This window comes from Thermobia domestica, chromosome 10, assembly GCF_964235325.1.
Source record: "Thermobia domestica chromosome 10, izTheDome1.hap1.1, whole genome shotgun sequence".
Classification (NCBI taxonomy): Eukaryota; Metazoa; Arthropoda; class Insecta; order Zygentoma; family Lepismatidae; genus Thermobia; species Thermobia domestica.
The window spans coordinates 214,586,653-214,614,488 of record NC_137463.1 but is presented as its reverse complement, the minus strand read 5'-3'; the positions used below and the strand labels follow the sequence as shown (position 1 = coordinate 214,614,488).

At 34.3% G+C, this 27,836-nt stretch overlaps 1 protein-coding gene across 1 annotated transcript in view; it reads right to left on the bottom strand.

Annotated features, from left to right (window-relative positions):
• The window catches only part of LOC145661770 (trypsin I-P1-like), a 118,080-nt gene that overhangs the window by 64,973 nt on the left and 25,271 nt on the right, over window positions 1–27,836 (bottom strand). The window contains exons 4-5 of the mRNA XM_081727105.1: window positions 20,141–20,268; window positions 4,180–4,271 (exon numbers count right to left, since the gene is read on the bottom strand). Coding sequence (XP_081583231.1) covers window positions 4,180–4,271; window positions 20,141–20,268 — 220 coding nt within the window. The remainder of the gene's footprint in view (window positions 1–4,179; window positions 4,272–20,140; window positions 20,269–27,836) is intronic.

Genomic DNA, 27,836 nt, shown 5'->3' with positions numbered 1-27,836 from the left:
TATCCAAAAGATGATATTCTATATTAAAATCCCATATCACCTACACATACATGTACCCCACTTACAAAGTAATCATATATACATGCAATTTGTCATTCCTCTAAGCTTCGTACACCATTAGACCCATACAATATCCAAAAGATGATATTCTATGCTAAAATCACATATCAGCTACACATACATGTACCCCCACTTACAAACTAATCACATATACATGCAATTTGTCATTCGTCTAAGCTTCGTACACCATTAGACCCCTACAGTATCCAAAAGATGATATTCTATATTAAAATCACATATCAGCTACACATACATGTACCCCACTTACAAAGTAATCATATATACATGCAATTTGTCATTCGTCTAAGCTTCGTACACCCTTAGACCCATACAATATCTAAAAGATGATATTCTATGCTAAAATCCCATATCAGCTACTGAAAATACAATATCAGTACATAAAATACCCCCTCATTAATATTTATTACCATCTCATTAATATTCATTATCATTTCATTAATATTCATAAATAATTAATTCATTACTCTAGTTTTTAAAAGGATAAAATCATTTATGCGGAAATACCTACAGAAATCTTGTTTGAACACTTCTTCCAAAAAGCACAATAGTGAAAGTTGTCTTGCGTACACAATTCATTCAGTTTTTTTTTCCTCTTTGCAACTCAGGTAGGAAGGGCCAGCCTTTCTCTCCCCTCTACGTATATGGCAAGGTCTTAACAAAATGCGTAACAAGTCGCACGCCTGTTTAAAGTGGTCCTTTGCTCACAAAACAAAAAACACACTTCACCCCTCCATCTTATGTGCGGTTCCCTCAATATGGGGCAATACATTAACTTTTAAAAAGTGACACGTACCTATCTCATTCTTGAATTCTCTGTCGTTAGAATAATGATTCCTATTTCTTTCTTTTTCACATATTTTTCAGTTTCCATGCAGTAGAAATCACAGTCCCCCCAATTAAGCAATGTCCAGAGCACAGTTCGCTCCCCACCTCCAAAAACCCTGGAACACACACATACAAGCAGGTGTCTATGTTACGTTCGTTACTCTTCACCCATCAAAGGGCTCCCTCCCTCCTACGCCTTACATCTTAGACAGTCAATATCTTCTAACAATTGTTCTTTATCCAGAGTTTCCCATGTTTCTAAATACATGAAACTAACTTATTTGACATGTCTTTCTCACCTCCTAGGGTTAAAGCATTGTGCAACATCCATATGTCACAATTAAGTGACAATTTTCTTCTTTCTTTAATTGACACAATGATGAAATTACGAGACAGCTCCAAAAGAAACATCTGCTACGATTACAAAAGCTAATTGTCGGCAATCCATTGTTCTAATACCCCACACGTTGAATGTTTACATACAGCAATAAGCCTACTGCCTCCCCCCTCTTCCTGTGCTCTTCCCCCACTGGTTACCTCATCTTACAACATGCCATTATTTCATTATAGGTGAATTCTTTCTTTAGAATTAGTTTCTTGAATAGCAAGACCAACTGCGTTCAAGATTAACAAAAAAGACTTGTGTGGACATGTTCTGAAGTTCCTTTAGCTATTTCTCGCCACTTGACCAAGGAATAAGGAAGGAAGAAACACGTTTCTTAAAGGATTGGGGAAAAACGGTAAGTAATCAACATAAATTGAATAAAATAACATAAAAATTGTATTAAAATATATAATAAATAATATCAAAGAAAATTTGCATCCATTTTCATGAAAAATTTACACTGTTGATCAATTCTTGTCAAAATGAAGGAAATTTGCTTGGCTTTTAATGAGAATTTCGGTCTGTACACGTATTTGGTAGAAATGAGGGGAATTTGAAGCAATTCTGGTGAGATTTTGGGAACATCGATAAATTTAGGTAGAAAATGGCGGATTTTAGGGCGATTTTGGTGAGATTTTGGGAACATGGGTAAATTTTGGTACAAAATGGCGGATTTTAGGCCTGTTTTGGTGAGAAATCCGGAACAAGTTGGTGAGAAGTACGTGCTATTCTACTCAGATATTATCTACAATTTAACATAGTATTATGAACAACTGTTTGTATCACATTCAGTTGCTACTCATGAATGGATTATTTCATTTTCCCGTTCTTCTAGTAAATTAACACAAACTGAAAATGAACTATTGTTACTCCTATTACCAATAAAGAGGTTTATGATGTATTAAACACTACAAAGGATTGTACAAATCAAGGTAAAGATGATATAATATACGTATATTACACTTAATAATGACATTTGCAAGCTAAGTAACATTTAATTTAAAAAGTATGTAGAGTTATTTTGAAAACGTAAGAGAGATTTGATTAGTATTGAAGAATAAATCACTAAATTTACTTCATTAAAATGTCAATTCACTTCAAGGAAAACATAAATATAGCTCCATGTAAATTAGTAAGTAAAAGTGTAATATTATGGAGGCACTTAACACCGTTACATTTTTTCACCCTTGCATGCAGACCATCAACAAGCGCATTTGCGCAACGATATCAGCAGGATTTTCTTTAGGTGTGTGTTATTGAACATATTGGTTAATTTTATTTAGAGACTTTTTCAGTAAAATGTTAAACTTGGTCAAGCTTACAGCATTATTAGATTTAACTTATATACTTATACCACGAAATGCAAATACAAATTCCAATCTTAACATTATTTACGTATCTTTTCAACAACTATGTTAATTCAGAATATAAAATTTAACACCAAAAACACTGTACATGATCATGCTTACAGAGTCCTACAACTGTGGGCAGAATGTACAGGACATGTAAGTAGATTGTGAAGTCTTCTCCAGCTTCAATATAAAACAGCATTATTGTATTGGAATACTATAGATGTTTTGGGTGTTATATCAAAGAATGACGTTCCATACTTCAACTTGATGGCACAGTTAGTCAATATTTGTAGTCCTGAATAAATAAGTGATTGAATGCTATTTAATTCAGTTCCATATATGCTTAATGGGGGCACAGAATTATTGCTCGTTCAGGTCAAAGGAGATGGTGGACACTTGGGATAGTGCTTTCGGTAACCTGAGTAGTTGGTAGTGATTCATAGAAATCACAAACGTTACAAGGATGAATAAAAAATATCAGAATCAAGCATTTGAAGGGATAGTCCTTTAATCTTTATCGGTGGAACTGCAAAATGATATCCAGTATGTGATAAACACTTATCTGAGAAGTTTATTCCTTTACCTTCGGTGTGAAGCCTCACTCCAGAAATCTAGAGTTCATATTACTTTCTTCTTTCCATATTACAAAATTATCGAAACAAACTTGAATAATATTTACGTTGTTCCTGTGTCTCTAAACAATTCTCTCTTGTCATACGGGATCACTTTGAGAATTGCTCGTTACGTGATTGAATGGCCTGTGCTATCATGTTTAGATTGTGGCAAAGCAGAATTCTACTACCATATGAATTGCTGAACTTCGAAAAATTTGCAAGTCTAGTTGTCCAGCGAGAAAGAATTACCATAACTGGTATTTCACTTAACAGTCATTCTGTTCTTTTATTTCACTGTTATTTGAAGGGAAAGGGGGAAAAGAAGGAATGTCACAAAACTGGATTTTCGAAAAAAAAACAGCATTTTAATATTGAAACCGCGTACAAAATGAATAGGGTTAGTCAAAGTTTTGCTCCTTTTTACATGGACGTTTCTACATCTACGCATGCATGGCATATACAGTCCAATAGTACCAAGAGTCACCAACAGATAGGACAAAGCACCCGTTAAAACACACATGGACATTCTTTGTTTTTTCCCCTACTCTTCATTTGGAGTAACGTAAATATTTAATAATAATGATAATATTAATAAAAATATTAATACAATTTATTAATTCACTTTTCAAATTTATTATTCACTTTCCAAATTCACTTTCCACTTCTTCGAACCTTTGTAATAGATGTTCCACCAGTTCACATTTCGAATTCTTTATGATGTTCTTGGAGGCACAATGAGCTCCAGTTCAGCAAATCTTGCTCCTTTTAAATGAGGTGAAAAGATGTTTAGAAGTAACTTTACTAAGAATGTAAAATCTTTAGCATAAACAAGTAGAAATTAATCTTAAAGGAATCATTTATTCTTTCATTTTTTATTTTATGTACAAAGAGCTATACGTATCATAAATGCTTACTTACTTACCTATCATATGCGTAATGAGTTTCAACTTTTTTAATAGATCTAACTTGTTCTGTTTTGTCATCATGTTCTAAATCATATTCTCCTAGAACTACCTAGAATCAAAAATAAAGAAGTTACTATATTAATGATTTATTTATTATTGAGCAAATCTCTGCATAAATAGTTGTTCCATTTATATTGGAACATGGTAATAGTACAATATTAATAAATATAGCTTACTATTAATTATAGTGTAATATTATCAAATATAGCTTACACTGTTAAATATATACTTTCTAAACTTGCGCTGTCAGCACATCATTCTCTTATGACCATGGGTTCCCTTCTCACATCCTCACTCTAGCAGCCCATATCACTTTACACAATTAAAGGACAAGATGACTCACAATGGGAACGAATTCCTATAGACAAACGTAGCATTTTAATGTATAAATGTTGGTTGAGTTTGTGGCGAACTTCGAGAAGTCATAGATGATATCAAATGTTTTTCCTCTTCTTATAAATCCATATCCGTCCGAGCGCTTCATTGCGTCTGTAGAGGTCTTTGAAGTTGCCAACATGCATTAGATTTTAACTGCAAAACGCCTGCAATGTCCGTCAATCCGCCATATGTAACTCTTCTACTAGTTGACTAACACAAGGATAAGAACCCTAGCTTATCCCTAGAGACAATGTTAATCTTACAGGCTCAAAAGAATCCATAAAATGTTGAGTAGAACATTAATAGCATTTTTTTAAATTTTGAATTAGAAATGGCAGGTGCACACAACATTTAAAATACACCAGTGAAAACAGCACGTTTCTGGAGGTTGATTTCCGAGATCTCATCGTGGAAAGGAATTGGCCATAAACATATAAACGAAATTAACTACAAATATATAAACCTGGTATTTTATGTAGATATATATATGAAAATATATAAGGTAGGTGCAGGTAAATAAGCCATTAAGGGTGTTTGATTTTTTATAGCCTCAATTTTCCTGAAACACAAAGAACAAGACATGTGCGTTGCAGAGTAGAATATTCCGAGTGTAGAAAAAATGTGGCAATGATGTACACTTACCTATACTACTAGAAACCAGTAATAAATCTTGCAACTGGTTACATCGTCTGTATTATACGAAATAAAATAACACTACACAAAATGGCTGAAGCAAAAAATAGAATAGCCAAAGTGCAAGATGAAGATAAAAAGATAAAATGTAAAAGTGATATTCTCCAAAGTTGAAGTTCCAAGCTGAAAAGTTAACTCCATAAGAAGACAAACAAACAGTGCCACTGTACTGTGACTTCCATACACTACATCAATATTACTTGGAACATGTATTACAAATGAAAACATCTTTGTCTTCTGCAGTCAGTCCTGCACAAGCCCTGGTGTATTTCACTGCACCATGCTTGGTATTGACTAAGTAGTCATGGAATCACAAATACTGAAATTACACTTACAAAAACAAAGTGTTCCTAGACGGACACGGAATAAGACTACATTGATGTAAACAATCACCAATGTACTAATAGCGGATTCTTATCTTTATTGAAATAATAACGTCCTTCCACGGAACATTCCCGAAGCAAACAATACTGCAGGGCCCGACGGTCTCAGCGCTGTCTCCCGGAGTTCATCAAATCGGACTTATCCAAGATCGTGGTATACGTGATCGGAGGCGCATTTTAACGGATTACGTCGGAAACATCAAACACTGAACACTCGGCTTATTTAGCTGCACTGGTGTGTATACCTGCAATTACTTTATAGATAGATATGAAAATATATTACAGTCGTCAACTGCCTTATGAAACTAATTCGTTGTCAAGTAACCCTTTGGTGTACCTTTTACTCCTAGGTAGCTATTGAATAATACGGGAACACACTGGAGCAAGTAAATGGAATACAAAAAATAGCGGACCATATACTTCGTATCTACAGAGTAGACTTTTTCACTTTACGGAGAAAGACTAATGTATAAAAGTTTATTTTTGTATGTCCCAAACATCTAACTAAAGTATCATGATATAAATAAATAAATAATATTCCTGGTTCCAAGTTCCTGGAAGTAAGCAAATTCTCCTGTTTCCTCACACTTTCGTCATACCACAATTATCACGCATTTCAATACCACTGTTGCCTTATCCTCGGTGTATACTTGTGAGACGTTAATTCCAAAAAGAAATGAAAGAATTAATGTGTACATTATTAACAATATTATCGTCCGTAAGCCCTGAACTAAGGCAACTGTGTATACATAAAAAAGAAATATATATATAGTTACCATGTAAATGTCGGTAACTATATATATAGGACGGTAGGTAAGTCCACCGAAAAACTTTGGGTGGAGATTCCCTATATGAAATGAAAGAAAAAAGTTCGAATAAACACGTCTCCGTTCAGAGTTATAATCCATTGAAAATTCGAAAAATCACTTTCAAAACTCCCTAACTTAGAAACTATAGGACCTATCCCAAGCGGTTTAAGGAATTACACAGGAACTAGTGTGTGCTCTATCTAAATATCCAAGTTTTACCATCCTCCGTGAAAGGAACTGTAAAAAGGAAGTTGAAATAGATTAATATTCCTTTAAGTACTAATGGTGTGTTCGTTTCGCTGGTACCGGTGAATTCTGAAACATGGATATTTAGATAGAGCGTATAATAGTTCCTATGTAATTCCTTGGGATAGACCCTATAGTTTCTAAGCCAGAGCGTTTTGAATTATTAATATTTCGAATTTTCGGTTGTTCATAACTCTGAAAGGAGACGTTTTCCGACGTATGTTTATTAGAACTTTTTTCTTTCATCTCGTATAAGGAACCGCTTCCCAAAGTTTTTCGGTGGAGTTACCTACCACCCTGTATATATGTCTGTAAGAGAAGCGTTGCAAATAATATAAACATCTAAAAGATTTTTTGAAATTTTTCAAAGTATTTCAAGTCACCCTAATCTCAAGTAATGCTTGCAATTTTGCCTTCAGTAGCAGTACCCTTTGTACTACTTGTCACTTTTCTCATGCTTTCGCGACTCCCATTGAGTTATGACTCATAATCCTATATGTAGTCATATCAAGTAAAATGGAATGTTGGTTATAGGGTAGGAGTCTTCAACAGAAGAGTCGATTTTGTGCTAGGAAGTACCTATATGAAAGATAAGCGTTTGCTCTTTCAGTAGCTGGTAAGACGGTGTGACGTCATTGCTAATCGACTACTACGTTAATCATAGGCCTAATGTCACATCTTATCGGGACCGGATTATGAAAATTACTCATGTTCCGGTCCAAACATTATGACAACAAATACAGCACAGTCTGAAATAAAAAAGTCAATGATTTGTAAGCTGATATTCTGTAATTGTAGGTATGTTCAGTTTGTTGTACACTATAACCAATAGGCCGGCATACATACTATGGCTGCAAGTACAGTGATTTCCAGTCAACAATAGTATCAAATACAACACTATCTAAAAAAGAAACTGTATTTAATGCGTTCAAATATTGTGCTTTTTAGTGCCGTTTCCGTATTTTTTCGTATATCTTGACTATAGCTCGACACATATGTTACTATGTCTTTGAAACTCGTTTGAAACTATCGTTTCCCAATTACTTTAAATTCGAATTCCATTCGTGACCTTACACTTTTACTAAGTATAAAACGAAAAATAATTTCTTTCACGACCCAGCAGGAAGTAATTGACACTGCTTCCCCGTTAAGTCCGTAAACATTTAATAACTGAAATCTGTACTACGCGCAGATAAATTATTTTATTGTAAGTGGCGAACAACTTAAGCTCCTGGTATGCCATTATCACGTCTGACCCAAATAGTCTTTACATGTATTGGGAGATATTATAGTAACATATGTCGGCTCATGGTAATGTGAAATTCTTGTTAAAAGAAGAATTTTATGTTATGTAATGTTCATTATTATGTTTAGTTTTTGATAGTTTTGTGGATTATTTGAATATTTGTACTATGCCTAAATTTGTATTTCATATCAGCTTATGCAAGAATCCTAAATTGTATTCAAACGTATTGGTAATTAATAATAATTCGTTTGGTACACAAGTCTATATATTAACCACGTATATGAAGAAAATTAGAGCTCGTTACCCCCTAACAATCAAGCCTAACGTTAAAAGTGAAAGATACTACTAAAGTGACATTCAGCAGAAATCTGTCCATGAAATTGTAACATGAGTAGGGCAACAATGAGTCAAATTAGACTTCTATGTCCATTCCAAAGGATATGTAGCTTATCGTGTCATTTCTCATTCTTATAATAGAATCCACTATTTAGTTGAAAACATTACGTACAGTAAATGGATACTAGGTTACAATATTAATACATCACTTGAAATCTGTCAATTTCCTTTCAACAAAAAATACTTTCAACGATTCATTAAGATACTTCAAGAATTGATGCAGAAGACTAATTTGCTCTCTCTATTTTTGGACGTTTCTAGTTTTTACACGTTTGCAAGTTGATCGACTTTTCCGTATTCAAATGTGAATGTACATATACTTACCTTAGTTTAAAAAATTTGAATTCGTTTGTAATACGGAATTTTCGTTACACCTTGTTTGCGAGCATATAAAATATCTACAGAAATAGTTATGTGTTCGAATCGGGTCAGGGTGGAATTCTACTTTTTCTCCTTGGATATGAAACGTTGTCAAGACTTAAAACTGTTACATTTTCATGGTTTCTCTATTTAAAGTTTCAAATCAAGTCTTTTGAAGCGTTTTTTGCTGTCTGCTGAAAGTTAGAATAAAGAGCAACCCAACCGTTCATTGCATTGCTGCTGGTGAGGTCTTTATTACCTAATAAGTACAGAATACGCAGACAGCTACCATTGACGTAGCCACTGCCTTTAAGGAGACCCATTTAATGGAGTGTGTCTCTGCTGCTTTAAACAGAAAGGTAAAACAAATCGGATTCGTATTAGATGGCAAAACCATACCAAGCATGAATCCAAGAGATTGCGCCTGTTGACGCACTCCTCTAGTACGGATTTTCTTTCTCATTATCGGTTACCGTTTACAGAGCCACTGCCTCTATATTAAGTCCTTTAATGCAGCGTGTCTAAAAGTGCTTAAAACCAAAAAATCCCCACTAAATAGTAGAGCTTTGCCCAGCATATATCCAAAAGATCATCCTTAAAAGAACTCCCTGATGAAGTAGCTTTTTTTTCTAATTAAGAGCGTCAGTAGACTCTCCCTGATTCAGCATTATCTTCTATCTCGTCATAAGAGACACAACCCATTATAATGGATAAACATAATGTACTACATGTACAGTCATGAATTTTATCAGTTATTAATGTAGATCTGCATGTCGAATTAAAATGTGATACTCTAAATGTCCTAATAGAATACCTTTGAAGATATTAGAGTATAATTTTTTCAACAAAGAAAAGTATTTTATAGGCTTATTGTGTATATACCCCCGCTATTCCTCGTCTAAATGCCAACTACTTTACATTACGATAATAATTCACAAGTTCTATTCTGACGGTATAATATTTAACAATCATTGTTTTACAACAATCGTGCTAGTATTATATGGCTCATACTTTCTTATCTTCCTAGAGTAACACTATTTTTAAAACTTAAACTAATTCTATTAGTGTTTACTTTTAAATGAATATACTTCATGAATATACTTTGAAATGAATCATGCTTCTAGCATCTTTTGATCGAGTCTTGACTTCGTAATTCTGTAGAGAAAAGCTTTCTCTCATTACCGTTCTCATTGACTGTAGTAGTACATTAATGCTTCGTTCATCATGTAAATAAACCTTTCTTCTTTGTTAATGCAACATAATTGCACAAGAACGACGGTTCTAAGCTAAGAACTTAAACGTACATAGGTTATGAATCGTGAAAAATGTTTTTGAATAGTAAATGCTTCATTTGAAGTTCAAAATTCTGCGAACCATTGTACGAATATATAGATCATAGGTTCTACCTTATTTGTAAAGAGCCTCTCTGTTTACAATAAACACCAGAGTGTGTCATGGGATCAGGTACAAAGTCACGTTACGTGATAAATTGAGTTTGGAGATTCCAAATCAAGTTGTGATATATTTCAAGCACGTAACGTCCGCGTGCGGCTCCCTGGGTTATTGGAAGACAATGAATATACATTATTATTGATTTTACTCAAAGAATTTGATTTTAAGCAATGTTCTATCCATATTTACCTTACGTGCTATTCATTGTTTGCAATAAACTTTCAATTAGCCACCTCCTTATTATAATTTTTGAGATATGTGGATTTCATTCCTTTCACCGATTTTCCATTAACATTAATGTTGGTGTTTCGTATTTTTTGATTATGTTCTATTCATTTTAAGATAGTTCTTTTAAAATATAAAATCAACACAGTCCTTTCTACATTTAAGCTGAATTTCAGCCATCTACCCAAAATCTGTTCACATTTTTGCAACCGAACAGGCCCATTAAGGGGTAAATAAAATGAGAAAAAGAGACACCAAGTTTCTTTCCTGTGTAGTATAAGGACATTGTAAATTGGGAATTAGAGACTAGAATGAACGACTAAGAAAGGAAGAGAAGAAAATTATAGATCGTTTCACATGACAACGGTTTTTCATAGACCAGCAAATCTGACAGTTTTGCCAAATTTGTATTATATTTCTGTAACGCAAAAGAAGAGCAAAATTTTATATGCAACTTCGTTAATAAGAACTAGATGTTTAAAAAATGTAATAAATTCTGTAATAGTTATTCTTATTTATTAGAAGAGCTCCTCCGTGGCTAAGCGGTTAGCGTACGCGCCTTTGGCGTGGGAGACCCGGGTTCGATTCCCGGCGGGAGCTCATGTGGTTCGGAATCCATGTTAATCAGTAGGTCCACGTTTCATATAGCCTCACTGCTGAAAGGAAAGTTGAACTCAAAATCAACTCAACTGTTATTTATTAAAAAAAGCATGTGCTTCGTTAGATAAGAATACAAAAGCAAATGTTAAATATCAACATAGGTACCTGTGTTATTAATTAGCTTCCTCAAATGGCCAGGGATGCAATACATATTTTTCTGAAGGAAATCAATTAGGGTGTTTGTAATAGTCTCTCGAATTCGTGCTTCCAATCCCTCCACTGTTCAAGGTTTAGCCCATTAGTGCGCAGATTTGCTTGTATGCAAAGTTTTCTTTGAAATTGTATCGCAACATGTAGTTTCAAGTTTGGACAAAGAAAAACAGCTTTGCGTATCAGCTAAGATGCCCTTTCACTAATCAAGTACTAAATTTTCCGCTAGATGTGATAATAAGCCAGCGCTGAACTCTTTGTCTTACTTGCTGCACGTGGAGTTACAGTCACGCTCCATTGTCGTCTTGCTCACTTATGTGGACAGACTTTGAACTGTTGATTTTTTCTGTGTTGAACAGAAGTGTAATGAGTGCTAAAGTGCATTACGCTGACAATTCATCGCGTTTTATTCGTTTTATCTGTTTTGGTGGACTTTGCAGGTAGGCAAAACTGTGCATTTACACACATATATATATTAGGTACTGCCTTTGTAACTTCTGTTTCTATTATTTGCAACAAGTACATTGTTGCCTTTTTTGGGCACCACAATGGAACAGATAATTATTTTGGATAATGGACGATGGAAGAAAATGACTGTAAATGAACTTATAGCTATGATTTGCCCCTCAGATAGTAAAGACGGAATTTAAAAAATGATGACTCTTACGACGACCACACAGTTCATTTCGATTCTCCTTTTGCTGCATTTTCGGAATCTGAAGAAGACTCACTCGATTCATAGCATCAGTTCCTTAGGTCAACGATGAAAATGTAGGGATGTTTTCAAATATGAATTTAAGGTTCCATAAGAAGCAAATTCTCCCATTTTCTGTGTTCCTGAGTCTTCGTTGAAAGCAGTTATTCCGTCAATTGCTTGTGTTCCTGAAATTTCGTTGGAAGCAGCTATCCCATCTGTTTCTTGTGTTCCTGAGACTGCATCAGAACGATCTCTGGAGTCGTATGTACAATACTTCACAGGATGACAAACAAAGAGAAACATTCAGTGGAAAAGGAAGAATTGTGAATTTGGCACTGCATCATTTATATTTAAGGGAAATACAACTTTGTCTCTATAAGTTACTAATTTGGAATCTCCATGCGAGTTTTTCAAATATTACTTTACAGATGAAATCTATACTTTACAGTACCCAGATTTACCCAAGCAAGGCGATGAATGTGTCTGTGTTTGACATTCAGAAGTTTCTTTGGATTTACATCATTAGTTTTGTGTCTGATAAAGTAGTATTCGTGACCTCTGGAAGAAACTCTTGGAAATGATTTAGTTACGGAAACTGTCTCCAGAAGGTTTTTGAAAGACTGAGACGTGTTTTGCATTTCAATGACAATACCAAACAACCAAGTTCTGAGCACCCAGTTTATGATAGGCTATATAAACTGCGACCTATTTTAGATTATTTTAATAAGAGATTTTTATCCATTTCAATAAGTGAAAGGCTGTCGGTAGATGAACAAATATGTTCAACAAAAGATATGCAGCACATGAAAGATAAACCTCACAAATGGAAATATAAATTGTTTGTTCTCTTTAGTGAGATGGGCTTTGCTCACAAAATTGAAATATATAATGGACAAGAGAATGATGCCAGGTTTCGTTTTGATAGTGAACCTGACATTGGAGCCAGTGATAATGTCGTCATCAGACTTTCAAGAGATATTCCTCAGAATCAAAACTACATATTCTACTTTGATCGATCTTATACATTTCTGGATTTAGAAGTGAACCTGTTCAAAAGAGATATGCAGTGTGTTGGCACAATTCAGAGGAATAGGATACAGAATTGAAAGTTTCCCATGGGCAAAGAGGTGTAAAAGGAACGTCGTGGTTGTTTTGAAGAATTTTCAGCAACTATTGATGACGTAGATTTATCAACTGTTATTTCAAGATCAATTTCTGTGTGTCCCTGTTGTTTACATTTGTAGGTGAGCTGCCGAAAGTGAAGTAAGAAGATATAACAGAAAGGAGAAGCAACATGTCCAATTACCTTGCCCAGCTATTGTGTCTGTATACAATAAGCACACGGGCAATGGTGACTTGCTAGACAGTATCATAACATAGGCAGCAGAATGAAATCAAGGAAGTAGTATTTTCGTCTCTTTTACCAATTAGTAGATATTTCCGTTATAAATGCCTGGATTCTTTATCGTTACATATCAGCGAGGAAAGAACGTAACACTGTAAGCCAAAAGAAATTGAGGGCCGAGTTAGCACGGTCTCTCTCTGTCAAATTCCCCCTAAGGTAAATAAACGGGATATACTCAGAAACATGGATATTGTTGAAGAACATCGAAAAAATTCAAGGGTTCATCTCTTCTACCTAAGGATGTTAGACTTGATCCACAGGATCACTGGCCCTTATGGAATGCGACAAGAACCACATGCAAACTTGTGACAAATCTAAAGTGAATCTGTGTTTCAACAAAGACAAAAACTGCTTTAAAAAATTTCACGAAGTGTGAAGCGTAGGGAAAAATGAAGTGTAGATTATTCAAATTTGCACCCACTGTAAACAATATATATATATATATATATATATATATATATATATATATATATATATATATATATATATATATATATATATATATACAGTATATATTAGCATTGACTTTTTTGTAACTCCTATGTTTCTGTGTCAAAAATCGATTAACTTTTGTTCAAAACTAACGAAAAAGGCATTAATTCGATTTTGTAGTCGAAAAATGTCACCCTCAAACCAAAAGAAACGATTTCAAAATATACGCGTATATTGTGATGATGGTGATTCGGTGTTCTGCCCTAAGGTAGATTCTTAACCCAAAGTTCCCTGCTTTTTCGTGAACCGGCAAGCTGCTACATAACTTTTGATAATCACCCACACTGTAGATTTGGTCAGTAAACCAATGGTCAGCCCATTTGTAATAGTCGAATCTACAAATTTCAAGTAGAGAGTCTCTTCTCTCTGGTAGAAGAATAAATGCCAGAAGAGCTAGTATTATAACGAAATACTTTGGATAGATTAATAATTACCTGCACCTTGGGCAGAAAGTGCTCATACATAAGCAATATACTTAATAGAATGTTAATTTAATAATAACAAAAGAAGAATGTTTTTAATATATGTAAAAAAATATATTATGGGATAGTGTTATGTAGTTGTTGCTATGTAGTTGTTTATGGATACCTAATCATCTTGTATGTGTGCATGACGTTTTGAATAAGAATACATAAAAGTGTATCAACTAATAAACCATTTGATACCGTTCATCGACGTTATAATTTTGATAGAAAAGGAGAGAATAATAATATGTATAATTATTAAAGATATTTTTACATGCAAATTATTACTACCACTCAAGATTCATATATCATCGATCGAACCAGGTTGACGACTACCCTTGGTGAGTCGTTATAAAAATTTTGGTTTACCTCACCCGGGACTTTTCATAAATTCATATCCCGAAGCAAAGTAAGGGTGAATTTATTTTTGTAGTAAAGTTAATGAATACAAATTTCACCAGACTAAGAAGTGGTAGAATAATTATAAGAAAAATGAACGGTGAGGCAATTGAGAAAGAATCCAATAATAGTGACAACGGTGAACATAGTGTAACACCAGGAATGACATCTGAAGACCGAATCTTGCTAGCCTTACAGCGACAATTGATTCAGATGTCTACCGAATTAAAGCAGACGATAGAACAAAAGTCCGAAGAATCTAACAAGCAATACGAGGAGTTGAAGCTGACGATAGAGCAAAAGTCCGAAGAATCTAACAAGCAATACGAGGAGTTAAAGCAGTCGATAGAGCATAAGTCCAAAGAATCTAACAAGCAATATGAGGAATTAAGTAGACGAATGGAACAGAAGTCAGATGAAACGAAACAGTCAATTGTCCAAGCGATAAATGACATCACCTCGCAGTTCGAGGAAAAGTTAAAAAGAATATCCGAGGATTGTCAGGATAAGCACAACCACCAAATCCAAGAAATCAGTGGTGTAAAAAAGGATTTAGAATTAATAGAATCTTCTGTTCAACAGCAAAAGATTCAGGTCATCAATAATTCTAACAACATACGTGCAAATACGCAATTGATAGCTACTCTACAGGAAGAAATTAGAACGCTACAGGTTAAGGACAACACATACCACAATAATATGGGTAGTGATCGCTTGGAGTTTCCCCACTCACCAGAGATGACTTCGCCTTCACCTGTGTCTGATGAGGATATCATTTTGGAAGAAATTCATCCGAAGAGGACAGATGGGCGGAAAAGGGATGGTGCAACGACACATCACGTCATGGATAGGAATTGTCACCCAATAAGTACACGGAATGATAAAAGGAAGGTAAAATTAAGTGTTAAGATGAGTGAAATACGGGCTATGAGTAAATTCAGTGGTAAATGTAATGAGAACGCTACTTCTTTCCTGGAAAAATTTCAGGACGAATGCAATATAATGTGTATAGATAGATCACAATATATGAAATTAATCCCTCATGTATTACTCCCACCATGTTCTTTATGGTTTAAAGCAGTACGTGATCACATCAATACATATGAGGAATTTAAGGCAGCACTGATCGCGAATTATGAAAATGACTTTTTGCTTGCAAATCGAGATGCCACCATTAGAAATCAACATTTCAATCCTCGTTTGCACAAATCTGTTGTTGAATTTGCCGTAAATACATACAACGAATTAAAAGTCGTTAATCCATTGCAATCGGAATCTAGAATAATAGCATCGATTCGAAATTTGCTCCCATTTAAGTTACAACAGATCTTGTTTTCTACACAATGTATGAGTTTCAACCATTTATTAATGCTTGTCCAATGCTATGAAACTCAATACCATGCTTTGAATCAACAAGTAGGAGTGGGTAAAAATAAGAATAATTCAGATCATTTTGTACCTGTTCGGAATCTAAATATCAGAAGTGTGAACGATACGGAACATAATCTAAGCCGAGTAAATTCTAGCAATCAAAACGAACGAAATAGGCAAAGTTATGTAGGGAATCAGCCTAACCTAATTAATCGTGATAATCCTGATGTCAAATCACCCAACAGAAGTAGACATAAAAACAATTGGAATATAGGGCGAAATTACAGGAATACAACAAGCTACATGGATAGACGTAATTGGAGGTCAAGAGATGGCACTTCGTATCAAAATCAGAATCACGATGAAATACATGTACAACATATTGTGGAACCTAATCATGATTGTGCAGTACAATGTACTTTATTAGAATCATATGCAAGTACGAATGTAAGCTGATTACCGTTAATGAAATTAGGTTAAACCCATATCAGTTATAGATTCTTGTGAACTTTTGTTTTCAATTTTATGAGTTAATGTTGATAATGAAAACGACTCTTATGAATACTTGAAGTGCTTAAATATAGTTTTAGATAGACTGGAAAGTTAATTTTCAAATGATTTTTATTTTTTTCTTGTTAATGTGAAGAATTATAATTCGATTCATAATTGATTAAAAGCAAAGATTATTTATATTAGATTGACTTGTGTTGAAAACTTAACTGCCAAAGATTATGTTAAATATAAGATTCATTCTATTAAGTTACTTATTCAACGACTATCTTGAATGAAATTCTTCTATATTTTGATGCCTTATTGATCCAATGTTTATTTTAAAATATCACCTAATATAATTATTATATAATGCGCCCTGGATAATGGTAACTCATGTTTTAACTGTAATTGCTTCTTACGATTTTGACTTCGCACCCTTCAAGGATTAAATAAATAGGCGACGACGTTTTAATAATAAAATATAATAATAATGTAATGAATGATAATGAAATAAATATAATTAATGTAATAAAAGATAAGTATTAATGAAGTGAAAGATTTGTTATAAATGTATCTATATCTATGATATGTAATGAAGATACATACGAGGGGCGATCAAAATGTGAAATGCATAAGTAGTGTAAGACCATTATTGTAAACGGACCAGTGGTTCTTGAAGATAAAAGCCAAGCTCGCTTATGACTTTTATATTCAGTCCAATTGTCGGGCGACATTTTATATAACGAAATACTTTGGATAGATTAATAATTACCTGCACCTTGGGCAGAAAATGCTCATACATAAGCAATATACTTAATAGAATGTTAATTTAATAATAACAAAAGAAGAATGTTTTTAATATATGTAAAAAAAATATATTATGGGATAGTGTTATGTAGTTGTTGCTATGTAGTTGTTTATGGATACCTAATCATCTTGTATGTGTGCATGACGTTTTGAATAAGAATACATAAAAGTGTATCAACTAATAAACCATTTGATACCGTTAATCGACGTTATAATTTTGATAGAAAAGGTGAGAATAATAATATGTATAATTATTAAAGATATTTTTACATGCAAATTATTACTACCACTCAAGATTCATATATCATCGATCGAACCAGGTTGACGACTACCCTTGGTGAGTCGTTATAGTATTACTCGAGAATTCCATCTTGCATTACTCAATTTCGGTATTTTTTTAAACTACTTTAAGAAGTCTTTCAGTTGTTTCCAAAATCCGGAAAACTCGAGTTAAATGAAACAGAAATTTCGTACCATCACGCCATCCAACTGCTTCTGTTATTTCTTCTTCGCCATTCTCAAAATTAATATTAAGCTGCTCGTAGTTCCTTACAAGTTGCAGGATAAATGGATATTCGATATTGGGCAATGTGTTGTTTCCTCCGAATTCAACATCCATTACAACGCGAAGCACTCGGCCAAGAACATGGTGTTGATAACCAATGATTTGTCTTACTTCCAGTTTCTTTTGAGCAAACAGCCTTTGTAATTGAATTACAATGCCATTCCTTCCAATGTTCACATGAGTAGTGTCCGTAGTAATCGTCTTTATACTATCCCATAAATTGTATTCATCAAGAACATCTGATATTCCTTTAACCACAGTATCTCCTTTTCCGTTTGGTAGACCTAGCGCTTCTAACTTCTCTTCGTTCATTCTTCAACACTAACACATGATATTCTTGGACATCAATACGTTTACCATCAAAATGCAACGCCCAGTTTTGTAAATGTAGTGTTTTCTTCGTTTCTTCTTTAAGTTTAACAGCTTCTTTAATACAAACTAAATATAACTTTCTTACAAGGCTGTCTATAGTCTTTATTACAAATTAACTAGACATGTTACAGTTTCGGAAGTACATCACTTCCTTCTTCAGATTACCACTCCAACTGAAATCATAAATAATATTCCATCATTTGTTATTTCTACAAATCAGGAATCACTTTTCATTAAAATTCAATACATATGTCCATTGTTGTGTCATTTTAAATTCTTAACAGACATAAGACTCCTCTATGTTTGTTTACATTGCGCGTACTACTTCCAGTCGTAAACGATTGAACTAAGTGAATCAAGTAATGCGAAAGCTTAATAAATACTTCATTTATTATGTCCCTGTTTTCTGCATGAAATCAGTATTATTATACAGTGTGTTTGAAAAAGAACTTCCTAGTTTTAATGTGTCCTAGAATCTGTACAAAGTGAAATACACTATTCTAGTTTGTAGTATTTGATTGATCAATTCTCCAAGTTTGGTTCCCCTGCAATTAGCAGGTCTGCTTGACCTTGAGACGGCACCAGTGCTGTTTTCTTCAGCGTTGCCAGATCTAGCATAATAATGCTAAATCTAGCATAATTTGCATGTCTTTAGCATCTAGCATCTTGCCTTTAGCATCCTGCCCAAATCTAGCATAATTTCAGCAAGTTTATCAAAACGCCGCAAAACCTGGAGATGAGAAAGAAGTTGGGTGGGAAGAAAAAGAACGGCAGAAATGTATCCTCTTCCATTGATTCATACAGTCGGTAAACCATACAGGCAGTCTTATTTTCCGAAGTAAGTTAAAAACGGCTTTGATTTTTTGTGGCTCCACCCAGGCTTTTCTAATCCTTTAATTGCGAGGCATGGTCGGAGCTATGGGTGCCATTCTCCCCCCAACTTTTTGACAACTTCACAATCTTTATTTCTGACATCATGACATCCTTTTTCCTGAAATGAAAGGTCCGAGATCGACCAAAAATCTGCCCCCTCCCCCAACTTCGCTTATAAAGCGAGGTAATTTTCTTTCAAAATATGTAAACAAACACTTCACATTCATTTATACGATATATACGCCATTGAATCTGGCAACTACTCCACTAGTTTAGTTGAGTTAAAGCTTTGTTGCGTGAAGTATTGAGTTCTATCCACGCATTCTTGCGCTCTGCGTATTTTAATTTACGTTATCGCATCTCAACATCGTTTTTTTTTAAAAACTCCTGAATTAGTAATTATGAGGACCTAGCATAATTTGACTGAATCTAGCATAATTTAGATCAGGTTTTGGAATAATTCCGAGCTGTGAGTCTGGCAACGCTAGTTTTCTTCCTCTGTTTCCTCAGTTCAGTCCAGGCAGGCGTGCAGTACAGAGCAACTCAGCAGCACCACGAAGCCCAGACTTAACCCCACTAGACTTTTTCTTTTGGGGCCATATAAAAAATGTTGTGTAATAATGAAAAGATCAGAGACATCAATCATTAACGGGAAAGAATCGTCGCGGCGGTTGGGACAGTTACACCTGAAAATATTCGTGAATACGTGGCGAGAAGTGAAATATCGTCTCGACGTGTGCAGGGCCACAAATGGATCCCACGTTGAAGTCTACCAACATTAAACAAAACTTGAAGGAATTTTCTTTCATGATATGTACTCATTGATGTAAGTTTTTATTCATTTCCCAATTAAATTTATACTTAAAGCTAGGGAGTTCTTTTTCAAACACCCTGTACTGTAATTTTTAAAGAGTATTATAAATACCTGTTATTTTCACCTATTAAATGTTACATTTGTGTATTTTATGTTCTTGTTTTATTACCTCTAAAGAATGGTTGCTTCTAAAGCAATGAGCTGCGGACACAATCCAATCAGCAGAAATGATGGATCCTGCACAATAATGTTCTTTGCCTTCTGTTAAACGTATTTCTGCAATGTACGGATAACTTCCTGGAACAAATAACCTCGCAATAATAAAGTAAAAATAATGTACTCTTAAAGTAATAGCAATGTAAAAATTTAGCCTAAAACTAACAAATCTGTTATCAGATTGGTAGGAAAACAATGCAAATTGTTTGCTTATTACTTATATTGTGATATTTTGCAACTGTACATATGGCTTTTGTTATATTACAGATTATTAAAAGAAAGATTCCAAAACAAAGACTTCAAAGGATTCGTTTGTACGAATTTAAACTCAAGTGAAAATGACAAGAAATTCAATACAGGTTAAAGAGAAGGAAGTACTGATGCAAAACATTGTCCAAACGGGAACGTATTTAAACCCAACTAATTTTTTGTTTCAGAATTTCGTAATTCTTTTCACAATTTATTGATTCTGACCTCATTTACAATATTTTGAGGATTCTAGTGCGCACATGTTCTTTGTACGGGCTCAATTGGCTGTTCCCAGCTGGGAAAAATGGGTTCGAATGGAGTTGTGAAATGTTTTCAGTTGGGAACAGTGGATTCCACTGCGGTGGTCAAAAGTGTATTCCAAGAAATTTCCGAGTTTTGAACAGTGAGCTACAAGGAGGTGGTTAATTCTGTGTCAAATGTGCACTCGATTTTAAAAGAAGAATCAAAGAATTGTATTATGAAATATGAATATGTGTTTCCAACTTTATTGTTTATAAATGAAGCATATTTTATATCAGATTTACATTTTACAGTGGGCAGTACCAACTTCGTATGAAACAATGGTGAACAGTGGATATGGAGAGCAACTTTACACTTAAGAACACTGCATTCTTGATACCTTTTTGCACTGAACACACCTGGATTGTGTTTAGTGTTTCTCACTATTTCATGATGGAAATCATCATAACGTACTTGTATTGCCACTCTGCTTTCAACTGGTTTGACACTTGTTTGAGGTCTTCCCATGCTGAGTATCTGCGAATATTTCTTGTAAATGTGTCGAGCAAACTTCACGAGTAAGAAGATCTAGCTTCCCATCCACATGTATTTTGACCCATTTACTCAACTACCATGCATCGCTCATCGACACATTCAAAGAAAACATCGAAAGTTGCCAATACCACTTCTTTCCATGAATATTTATTCTCATGTTTGATATATTTTCGTTAATGCGATCAATTTCGTCCATGTATTTATTGTATACAAAACAACACAACAAGGCTGATCCACGAGTATGTATTTTTTTTCTCAAACTGACTATATCTCTTTGCTCTTGCAATCCCCAATTGCGTTGATGCAGTCGTAAGGACGTTGTAACACCTTGTAATAAAGAACTATAGTAACACCTGATTCTTTCTCAATAACTTATTCATATGAGCCTCTAGACTCTTTACTCAACTGTTTTGCATCTGTCAAAGGAGCGTTTTCTGTGTGATTTGTACGAATCGTCCCTGTGGAATCCATGCCTTTATCTTTCAGCTTCTCCAACAGCCTAACGCTAGTGAAGTAGTTGTCAGAGAATACATTGTATTCTTTGGTAATTTACTGACTGGTTAATGCCATTTACGTCTTAGGCTGTGTTTACACAGCAAAGAAGGGATGACGAGTTGATGAAAATAATTGAACAATTAGAAAATAATGTAAACGTAGATTGATATAAATTGGTAAAAGGAATATTATGTAAAAAGACGAAACCTATTAAAAATTCCTATAAAATTTGTATTCCCAAGAGTTTGATAACATCTATACTTGATTATTATCATAATAATAATATATTACCGGGTGCTCATGCTGGAACGCAGAAGAATCTCTAAAATCTGTGCAAGATACACGTAGAATGGAATAATTAGGGATATTAGGGATTATGTTTCAAGGTGCAAGGAATGCCAAATAAATAAAAGTACTAATAGACAGTCTATGGGACAACTTATTTCTCAATATGAGAAAATTCCGAACGCCCTATGTTATGTTAATGTATGTGGGCCACTATGTGAATCAAAATCTGGCAAATACTGTCTCATTGTTGTAGATTCTTGTACTAAATTTATGTGGTTAGAGCCTTTTAGAACTTTAAATGCTTAAACGGTACGGGATAAGTTGTATAAAATTATGTGCCGATTTGGGTTTCCCCATTCGGTTTCCCATGATAATTCGAGTCTCTTTGTTTCATCATTATTTAAAGATTTTCTGTACGGACAAGGAATTAGGGATGTTTGTATTTCTCAGTAAAACGCTGCTTCGAACTGATCGGAACGAACGGAACGAACTTGCGCGTTTTGAAGGATTGTCTGAAAATCTATTTCCGGAATAAACAAACTAAGTGGGATCAGGGTCTCCATGAAGTTGAATTTTCAATAAACTCAGTAGAACATACTGAATCAAAATGTTCACCTATGGAGCTAGTGTATAATTATAATGTACCGGTATGCGATCCCCTTGATGTGAAATGGGAAATTGATAACCACGAAATCAAACAAAAGGACAAAAATTTATGGGTAACAGCTTTAGAGAATTTGCAAAAAGCTTGGCACCATAAGAAGAGAGAATACGACAGGAAAAGATCACCGGTAACATATCAAGTTAATGATAAGGTTTTAATAAAATCCCAATTTAAATCTAGTCTAGCTAATAAGGTGACTAAATCATTATGTCCTAGGTGGCTTGGCCCATTCCAGATTTTGAGATTCCTTACAAGAAATACGTTACAAGTTAGATCAATTGAGAATCCTAATGATGTAAGAAAGGTACACGTTTCAATGACAAACATTTATCGTGAACCTAGATTAACTGTTAATAATTAAAGATCAAACCAACTGTAATTTCGTTGCTGTGGACTAACTGTTTCTAGTCAGAATCTTGAATTAAGTAAATTAAATTAAAGATAGAATTACACTAATTGACAACTTGGTCAACATATATTTTAAATATTGTTTGAATGTGATGTTAATATATTTTTTGTATTCCAGGCCTGGAATGAATGTCGTGTGACTGTCCTTTACACTATGTACTTCGTAAATTCAATTTGGGTTGACACCTGTTTGCTGTACGCAAGAATTGTTATCCTGGTAAATTATTCATTTTGATGTTGTTCTGAAACTACCCGAGCTGATATATCTAAGTCATTGTTTTCATTTTTATTATAAGATTCTGTTATCGACTGATATTGATTTCAGGAAATTAATATTTATGGTAATATTGAAGGACTCCTATTAACGGAAATTATTTAAAATTGGAACTATTATTTATAGAAATCTATATTTCGATCATCATTGGAATTGTTATTATAAATTATTTTTGATTATTTACTCATGACCTTATATTACTAATGCAGAGATATGCTAGGTCGGGCGAGTCTGATGGATGCATGTTAATTGAATGAGATTTTGGGGAAATTTTTTTTTTTTTTGCTTTTAGTTTTTACTTTTATTTGGTGGTGCATGAGAGGATGAATCTGGTATTAGTAGTTGATGGTGGAGTAGGTGTTGATAATCTAACCAAATTGACACAAGACTGCAATAATCAAAATAATTTATAAAATAAAAGTACCACTTTTATTTTATGGGGGCCTCTCGATGTTGTTGTATGTTTTAAAAAAAGTCAAACAAATGTTATAAATGTAAAAGTGTTGGTAACACTGATAAATTGGTAACTATGCCATCTAGTGACAGTTTTTTCAACGTGATATTCTGTAGATACGGTTTACGTCAGAATTCAGGGAAAATTGAAACTGGTCGGACCTTTTGACCAAGTGTTTGTTAAAGTTATAATAATGGTGTATAATATTCATCCGTTGTTAACAACTAATTATTGTGATTTTTGGAAATACCTTAGTGTTAAACATCTAAAATTGGGTGAGTCTGTTCTATGATTTTGCTATTTTGCGTTCATTATATCTTTAGAATCTGTTATAGACCGTCATTCAATTAATTTGACAACTGTAAGTTAAATTGTATTGCGGTCAACTTGGATATTCCAGTTTTTGTCTTAAAATTTAAAAATATTTTTCGATATTAGGAATGTTACCTGAACCTAATATTATTACTAGAAATTGATGTAATTATTAATTCCTGAAATTTCATGGATTATTGTTTGAGCTCTTGGGGGTAGTTGACTACTGGAACCATTATTGATTGTTACATTTTCTTGAAAGTTGTTGTACCTATTTCTTGTTCTATTCGAAAATAATAATTAATTAAATTTAAATTCAAGATACTTCTTATTCAACCTAATTAATAGTTAGTATTTGGAGACTCGTTAATATTTTTGGTACTTGGAAGTGAGAAGCTGAAATTAACTAATTTAAAACCGTCTATTTAGATTAATAGCGTATATTAAAAGTTGAGTGCTTATACATGCTTATATACTCTCTTTAAATTTTTTATGCTGATTACTCTCTACTATAGTATTGGGGGTGGCGTATTGTGACCCTGACCAGTGACGATGCGATATAACTATTTCAATATTTTTTAACGCACGTTACAAGATCCAAAACAACTGACCACCCAACATTGGGTAGATACTAAATAGTAACCAATTAAAATTATACAAAAATATAATTCATTTTCAATAGAACAGCAAAGAAAGAGCTCACCGATAAAGACTACAGCCCTGTCTCACAAGCTGTTAATCAAGCACTATAATTACGTGAAAAAACAGTAAAGGCAACAAGAACTTCCAATTCATTTTTTATTGTTATAGCAAGTAGGTACAAGTATATAGGTATTAGTGCCATATTATCCTGAATTGCGCGGAATGTACGTTTTTGAGCGAATGAGCGTTTTTGTGTACGATGTAACTACAAAAAATTGAAGACAAATGCAAACCAGATTGTTCAGATAAATTTATTTTTACTGTGCTATTTAGTACTTGTTCCCAAAAGGGTAAATACTTCACCATCCCATTCGCACCTGCTGTTCCCAAAAGGGAACATTCAAATTCTAAATCGAATACAGAAGCAAACGTACACAAAGATGTAACGAAGTTATAACAGATTTCTAGTGTATCGTAAAGATAAGGACAATAATACAAGTGGTAAAACAAGGAAGGAGAGGTGTTGCTTACAGTTCAGAACCTGAAAGTAAGTCAAGTAGCTGTTGGTGACCAGAGCCCAGAAGGCATTCTTGTGAAAACAATGGTTAATTACAAACTACTTTATATCCATGTTGTGTATTTTGAACCAAACTTAGATCCTTCCTTATACGAATATTTTTTTTCATTTTATCGAAAGTAACTGCACAAAAGGTAGCTTGTTCTCCTTGCGAGAGATATGAATTTGTCTGAAATAACTGATACAAATTTTGATTTTCTTCAGTCAACCAATAAATCCCAAAGTCTATCATTTTATGTTATATCATGACACGGAATCACTCAATAATATTACAAACAGCTTAGGGAGACCATTAGATTCAGTAATAAGTATTCAAATTTTCAAATTTAACAGTAATAAGAGAAGCACACCAATTAATAAAAGATGATTACCACCCCTTTCTTTGTATAAGTTTTCCGCATATTGAATCATCTAGAATAAAAACCAAAACAAACATATTTGGTTTCAATTTTAAGAAAAGAAATTATGAAAATCTTTACAATGAATTAGCGAGAATAGAAAATGAAATGAAATGAAATCTTAGAGATTTACGTCCCACGATATGCCGGTGAGGCTAAAGGAAACCGTGATGATGAGAAGTGAATGAAATGGTGGAATGAAGAAATTGGGAAGAAACGGGAAAACCCCGATAAAACCCACGAGCACGGTGTTTGTCCACCACAAAGTCCACACGGCGCGAGCTGAGATCGAACTAGGGATCTCAAGCACCGGAGGTGAACGGTCTACCACTGAGCCACCGCGAGGGAAGAGTTTTTCAAAAGAAAATGTGAGGACATAGAAGAACTTAGAAAGAATTGGGAAATATGAGGAAGTATACAAGGAGGTGAAGTCTATGGAATTTCAGAAGAAACAAAGGAGTATTACGATGGTAGTAGAAAATAAGAATGGGAAGGTAGTCAGCGAGAGAAATGAAGTCATAGGAAGGTGCAAAGACTACGTTGAAGACTTATATGAGATTAGGGATAGACCGTGTAGCCTGAATGTTGAAGTAGAAAATGAAGTAGACGAGGATGATAAGCGATGTAGTATTCTTCAGGATGAGTTTGAAAACAATATGTCCGAGATTAGAAATGGCAAGACAACCGGGATAGATAATATACCAATCGAATTCAGTAAAAATATGGGAGGCAAGGGAAAGAAAGAATTGTTCCGACTATGCAATGAAATACATGAAACAGGAGAGTGGCCAAAAGACTTCCTGAAGACGATCATGACACCGATGGCTAAAAGATCGAACCAAATGAGATGTGAGGATTATAGAACTATTAGTCTCATATCTCGTGCAGCTAAAATTTTGCTCCAAATGCTGAATAGAAAGTTATATGGAAGAACAAATAAAGATGTTGAGGAGGAGCAGTTCGGGTTCAGAAGAGGTAAGGGCACAAGAGATGCTATTGGATTATTAAGGGTGATCGGTGAAAGATTTATAGAAAAAGGGAAAGAGGTGTATGTTGTATTTATTGATTTAGAAAAGTCTTTTGACTGCGTTAATTGGGAATTGTTGTTGGGAATTCTAAAGAAGATATGGTTGGAATGGAAAGATCTAAGACTCATAAGAAACTTATACATGAACCAACATCAAAGTGTTAGGATAGGGGAAGAACTGACGGAAGAGAGTGCAATTTTAAGGGGAGTTCGACAAGGATGCTGCCTCTCGCCAACACTATTTAATATCTATCTAGAAGAGATAGTGAAAAAGAGTTTACATACGGCATTTCGGTAGGAGGTAGAATTATTAGATGCATAAGATTTGCAGACGATAAGGCACTTGTTGCAGAATCTGAAAAGGAAATCAATAAAATGTTAGAAAATCTGAGGATGAGCTTTTAAGAATATGGTATGAAAATAAATGTTAGAAAGAAAAGCCATTGTCATTGGAACGAAGAGGTCTGTGTCAAATATAAAAGTGGAAGGGGGTAAAATTGAACACGTGAATAGTTTTAGATATCTGGGTAGTATTCTTTGTAATGACATGTAGTGCGAACGTGAAATAAAGGCAAGGATAGGAATGGCGAAAGAAGCCTTTAAGAGAAGAGTTGAGAAAAAGACTCATAAAATGCTTCGTGTGGAGTGTTGTACTGTATGGGGCGGAAACGTGGACATTTCGTAAAAGTGATGAAAAACGACTGGAAGACTTCGAAATGTGGGTGTGGAGAAGAATGGAAAGAATTAGTTAGGTCGAGCGGAAAATGAATGAAAGGGTGTTAGAAATAGTGGGGAAGAAAAGAACACTTTTAGATATTGTTAAGGAGAGGAAGAGAAACTGGTTGGGACATTGCCTAAGAAGAAATTGTATCATGAGGGACGTCCTAGAGGGTATGGTGGCAGGAAAGAGAGGGGTCGAAGGATGATATAAAAACAGAAAGATCATACGTAAAGACGAAAAGGTTAGCAGAGGACCGTGGAGCATGGAAGCTTCTCAGCTCCTGCAAGCGACCTGCCAGTAAGGGCAGAATACCTATGATGATCATAAGGAAGGAAGGAATACTTG